At 35.4% G+C, this 6,357-nt stretch overlaps 1 protein-coding gene across 1 annotated transcript in view; it reads left to right on the top strand.

The window, feature by feature from the left end:
- KIF16B (kinesin family member 16B) overlaps positions 1-6,357 on the top strand; it is a gene marked incomplete at both ends in the record, with an annotated part of 22,808 nt that overhangs the window by 13,182 nt on the left and 3,269 nt on the right. Inside the window, 3 exons of the mRNA XM_010148836.1 lie at positions 1,250-1,282; positions 1,630-1,683; positions 3,220-4,575. Coding sequence (XP_010147138.1) covers positions 1,250-1,282; positions 1,630-1,683; positions 3,220-4,575 — 1,443 coding nt within the window. The remainder of the gene's footprint in view (positions 1-1,249; positions 1,283-1,629; positions 1,684-3,219; positions 4,576-6,357) is intronic.

Here is a 6,357-nt window from a genome sequence, read left to right on the forward strand (position 1 = left end):
TGATAAAATTAAAAATACTATGTTATCTCTCCTTGTGGTGTTGAGAGAATGCTCAGAAGTGCCCATCCCAGACAGTGTCTTAATGCAAATGTTAAGAGGCTCTTGGTGAGATATTTACATGAAGGCTCTGGATGTTTGGAGTTGTGTATAAAAATCTACATTTGCTAATCTCTTAGGTGTTGTAGAAGGTATTATTTAAAATGAATTTGTGAGGAATAGGGAAAAATGGAATTTATCAAAGATGTTTTTCGTATTGCAGTGTTTAGAAAGATGCTTGTTGAGTGTGTAGGAATCAAAGTTCATTTAAACTACTTCATAAACATTAGATTATTAGTGTATTTTTTGCATGTTTCCAAGGTTAATTCTTTTTTGTCATAGGCATTTGTATGATTTTTCTAAAGAAATATTAAATGTACCTTATTTTTTAAAAACCTGTCTATGGAACTGTGGTCATGACATCTGAGACTACAGTTCCTCACATACTTGAAGTTAACTTGTGGTGCAGTCTAACATTTTTTTCAGTGTTTATGAAATACCTCGCTAATCTGCAAATGTATTAAGCTGTATCAGGCCTGAAATAACTCTGCATTTGTGTATTTGGTTGAATATTTCATTCTATATAGAGAGAACCTTTAAAAAAGCCTAGAAAAACTTGTTTTTGTAAAACTTCCTTAAACATGTCTTTCAAAGGAAATGAAAATCAGTTCTGTACAACTGTAATAAGAGCTGGTATTAAAAATGTTATAAAATACTTTCCCATAATATTCAGAACCTTATCAAATTTAATACATTATAATCTCAAAATGTTTTAGCTAAATCAGTTTGAATTGTGTTTTGTACTTGAATGTTTCCAGGAATTTGAAGTTTATCTGCCTGCTGGTTATATCATAGTAATGTTTTGGGGCGTTTTTTGTTTGTTTTTTTTTATTTGGAGGAAGAGGAAGAACTACGAGCAGTCTGTCGCATCGTTTTGTGTCTTTCCTTCCTCAGCTAATTGATGCTTGTCATCTTGTGGTTTATTAACTTGGCCACTTCTGTCATTGACATTTGAAAGATGTGTTTAGAAAGAAAGATTACTTACATTACTGTTCAAAAGTGAATTTTGATGAATGTTCTATGAATCTAACCAATTTAACCTCTAACAAAACAAACCGTTGTTGAATTGAAATTATTCTGTACTGCTAATATGTCTTTTTTTTCTATCAATTCCTTTCTTAATTGATGTCTCTCCCCCTGCCTCCCATGGCAGTCTTTTCCCTGTAAAAGGACCGATCTGTCTAAGGTAGAGAAACTCAGTTTCTACGTATTGATTGCCATGTCTGCATATAGTTAACTTGCAGAGGCTATGCTAACCAGTTATCTGTCTTGTTTAACTTTACTTTTTAAATAGCTCATTCCCCCAACCCCGAATTTCAGTTACCATCCTGTTCGTAATTGTGTCAGCATGATATCTAATTTGTAACCTTAATGAAGGAAATATTTTCTGTTATTTTAGCAAATAGTTTTGTAAAATTTTTGATTTGTACCATTGTTATAATCCTCTAAACCTAACCTATTTGCATCATATCTTCCTATTTTTTTGTGATATTAAGGAAAATAAACTTTTTGTGTGTGTTTTTTTTTAATCAGACTAGAATTCGAGAGACAACAACGAGAGGAGCTTGAAAAATTAGAAAGTAAAAGGTAACATTCTCCTTGGTCTTTGTCTGTTTGTGTATACATATATACCTGTTGTAGATTAATTTAAATAATTAATTTGGAATCACGGTGCTGCTCAGGAAGCAGAAGATCCTGATATAAATAATTTTTTTTTTCTTCTGTCTCTTATGAAGATTTTGGTTATTTTCTTGAACTGTTCATTCTTCTTGCTTAGTAAAAGATAGACAAGCTGAATTGTAGGTAACTGTGATATTTAGCAAAGAAAATATCAAGCACAAAGTTATGAGGAGAGATCTTAATTTTCATGGTATTATTTTGAAAGATGGGAGATGACATTCTTTATTCAGATCTTTTTTTATGGTTTGGTTGCCTTTGGCTTGACTTGTGACTGGACGAACTCATGATGAACTCTGCTTTTCTTCAATAAAACTGTAGTGCTGGCATAAGCATACCAGTCATACTTACCAGAATGTTATTTTGAAATCAATTGGATGTTCAAAAGAAAAGTTCTTGTTACCTGGCAAACTGAGCTGACTTTTCTGGCTCGTCATACCTGCTAAGATTTTAGAAGTAATAGCTCTCACCTTATTGCAGATCCCAGCATTGATTAGATTCATAACCTGGAAGATACTTTTTGCCATCTCAGCTTTTGACAGCTTGCTTCATTTTGAAACACATAGTTTATATAGTCAGGCTAAGTTAAGTAAATTCAGAAAACTCTTGAAACTACAAAGCATTAGAAGATGTTATTCAGAAAATGATGCAATAGTATCACTGATATTTATCCACTTTGTTATGTTCATAGGATTTGAATTCAGATTGCGCTGAATTTGTTTTGCTTGTACATTTATCTGACTTCAGCTTCTTGCAAAATAACCAGCTGACTCGTAGCTTGTCTCTGCATGTATTCAGACAGTTGTATTATGGGGATAATGGTGACCTTCAAGCCTGTCAGTCCTTATTTGAATGCACTAGAACCTTTTAAAAAGATTGCACTGGACATAATTTGTCTAAAGTAATGTCCCTGTCAAATACATATGTTTATCATTAAGTTAGTTGGATTCACCTAAAGAGAAGGCATTGTTTTAATTTATCTGTTGCCTTAAATATAGTGGGGCACATTTCTAATGAAGTCCTTCTATACAAGTCCGTGTTTCTGAGAATGTATTTATATACATAAATATATACATTTACTCTTCACTGTGGGTGTAGATGTGTTCTATCTATGTTTTTATTGGATTTGACAGAACTAATACAGTCTAATTTTCTGCTAACATTAAGTGCTATATTACTCGTCTTTCTATAACTTTATATATCCACAACTTGTTATGTTGGAGTTGACTGTGTGAATCTCTTTGCCATTTGTGTCATGCATTGAGTCACTTCCAAGCAATGCAAGATCTTAACCCGTGGCAAAACAAAACTATGGAAAAAAAAAAGAAAAAAAAATGCTACACAAGCTGCAAAATCCTTGTCCAAACCTTTTTAACTTCTAAGGGATATGTTGTCTTTTGGGGGAAAAAGAAATTTGACATATTGCATGTAAATGTTTTACTCTAGGAAACAAATAGAAGAGATGGAAGAAAAACAAAGGTCTGACAAAGCAGAACTTGTAAGAATGCAGCAAGAAGTAGAGTCACAGCGCAAAGAGACAGAAATAGTACAGCTGCAAATTCGGAAGCAGGAAGAGAGTCTGAAACGGAGAAGTGTTCACATTGAGAGCAGGTTAAAGGATTTGCTGGCTGAAAAAGAAAAATTTGAAGAAGAGAGATTACGGGAACAACAGGAGATAGAGCTTCAAAAGAAAAAGCAGCAGGAAGAAATTTTTGCCCGGGTCAGAGAGGAGTTGCAGCGACTACAAGAACTTAATCATAATGAAAAAGAAGAGAAAATGCAGATTTTCCGTGAACTAGAAAAGCTTAAAAAGGAAAAAGATGAACAGTATATGAAGCTGGAATCAGAAAAGAAGAGACTTGAAGAACAAGAAAGGGAGCAGGTGATGCTGGTGGCTCATCTAGAAGAACAGCTTCGGGAGAAGCAGGTTGTGATAGAGCTCCTGAAGAGAGGGGATGTACAGAGAGTGGAAGAAGAGAAGAGAGATCTGGAAGATATTAGAGAATCTCTTCTTAAAGTCAAGGAAGCTCGATCTGAAGGTGATGAAAACCATAAAGAGTTAGAAAAAGCACAGCATGATTTCACAGAGTTTAAAAGGAAACAACTGGAACAGTTGACTATTTTGGAAAAAGATTTATTTCAGCAACTGGATCGCCTAGAAAAGGAAATAGCAGATGAAAAAGGAGCTCTGGAACTCTTAAAAATTGCACATGAAGAACATTTAAATCTCAGGAGTGATGATGAAAACTTTGTGGATGCTGTGCTCAAGGCTGAAGAAGTTGACAAGATAAAGCCAGCAGAGTACAGGCTCCAATACAAAATACGCCTGCTTGAGTACCTGAAGAGTAATCATTTGCCAGCTCTGCTGGAAGAAAAACAAAGAGCTTCTGAGGTCCTTGACAGGGGCTTGTTAGGGTTAGATAATACACTCTATCAAATAGAGAAAGAAATAGAAGAAAAGGAAGAGCAGCTTGCCCAGTATAGAGCTAGCACAAATCAGTTGCAGCAGCTTCAGGAAACATTTGAATTCACAGCCAATGTAGCTCGTCAGGAAGAAAAGGTTCGGAAGAAGGAGAAAGAAATCCTTGAATCAAGGGAAAAACAGCAGAGAGAGGCGCTGGAGCAAGCTGTTGCCAAGTTAGAAAGGAGGCACTCTGCTTTGCAACGTCGTTCGACGATAGACTTTGAAATTGAAGAGCAGAAGCAGAAGCTTGCCACCTTGAACAACACGTGCAGCGAACAGGCAGGTCTGCAGGCTAGTCTAGAAGCTGAGCAAAAAGCCCTGGAACAAGACCGGGAACGGTAAGTGTCATGGTAGCTTCCATTTATTAGAACCTATCCACAAAAGGTGAATTATTTTATACATGAGATGTTGAGAGAGTGACTTGTTCTTTGTCCCACTGTTTTAGTTTCTTGATGTGTTTTAAGTAGTTTACCCAGTTTTGAGTCTCTGTTGCTTTTTAAAGGATTCTTGTTCACTCATTAATTTCTGTTGTGTTGGGATGCTTATCCCATCCTCAGCAGGATAGCATTTGCATTAGCTGTCACAATACTTAAATTGTTTTACCCATTAGAAACCTCAGCCAGCCTTCTGTTCTGCCCTTACAAAAACACGTACCATCTACAACTTTATTCTCTTACGTATTAACGTGTAAAACTTTATTTCCTTATCAATAACAAGCTAGATGTTTGTTAGGGTTAAATGAAATAGACTAGCCATATATCCGTGTAAATTTGGTGGTGGTTTTTAAGCCGATTTTAAAATAAACAGAGGCTTTAATACGGCCCTGTATGTTGACAGACACTTCTAGGTACAGAAGCAATGTCGTCAGTTATAAACATGATACCTGGTATTGTAGTCTAGTAGCATTCAGGCTAAGTATGGAGGCTTAGGGAAAACTGATTCAGGTAAGGAAGAGTATTCATATGTGGAGGAAGAGGAAGAAATCTTTTGGTTTATTTGTGGCCTGAGCAAAAATCCGCTGGGATTAATGCATTTAATCCATGGAGAATGGAAAAAGGGCAGAATTGCCATTTTAAAATGTGTTGTCTGAGGCTAGAGCTTTAAGACTTGTCATCTTTGGTGAAACAGTGATGGTTTTTTTAATTCAGGTGGCATTTGGCATTTGGTTTTTAATATTCCACTATCTGACCCTTTTTTTCATAAGACCTTCAAACAGATTTTTGAATTTAAAAACACACCTAAAAAAAGAAACTTGCCTATAGCTAAATGGAAGAGCTCTTCTGTATCCTGTTCCTTTTCAGCCATTGTCAGAAGAGAATAGTTCTTTTCTATACCCTGTGTAGAGGTCACTTTTCCAACATTTAGAGCCACACTGTGTGGGTTTTAGTTAAGTATTTTCAATATTTATGTATAATCTTGTTGTGAATATTACCATTATTCTTCATAATTGTCTTGGACATAAAATCTCATTTTCTGCAGTAAGCATCCCACTTGACTCAAGTCAGCTATAAACAACTGGAGGTTCCACAAAAATAGACAGCTTGCTTAGCCCTCAAGAGATTGCTGGGTTGTGTGATTAAATGTAAAAAATATGTTGTCAGCTAGAAGGCTGAGGTTTGGGAAAGCTACCAAGGAAGTGAAAAGGTCTCTTGGTTGTGTGTGTTTTGTTATTTTTTTTCTTTCTTGTTTAAAGTCCTCTTGCACAAACTAAATAAAACTTCGAAGTCTTTTAGTGAATTGCCCAGAGGCCTGAATAATTCAATTAAGGATGTTTTTATGGATGTTGAGGCAGAAGAAAATCTTCATATACAGGATAGTATGCGAAAAATTTCAGGCTACTTATTGCTTTTGCATTTGAGTTTACAGTTCACAGTACCTGATGTCTTGGGCACAATAAGCATACAAATCGTGTATGTTTCTTATTGTTTATCTAGATACCAATATATAATGATGGGCTCTGGTTCTAACTTGGGCTCTGGTTCAGTGTTAACCTGCTGAAAATGTTTAAATGCAATATTCATTTGAAATGCTCTGTGAGCCTAAGTCCATCATAACTGGATAAAATGTTTTGTTCCAGATTGACTAATATATTAGCTCAAATACTTTCACCTGCAGGAATG

The sequence above is a fragment of the Eurypyga helias genome, unplaced genomic scaffold (genome assembly GCF_000690775.1).
Source record: "Eurypyga helias isolate BGI_N326 unplaced genomic scaffold, ASM69077v1 scaffold6223, whole genome shotgun sequence".
In the NCBI taxonomy this organism is placed as follows: Eukaryota; Metazoa; Chordata; class Aves; order Eurypygiformes; family Eurypygidae; genus Eurypyga; species Eurypyga helias.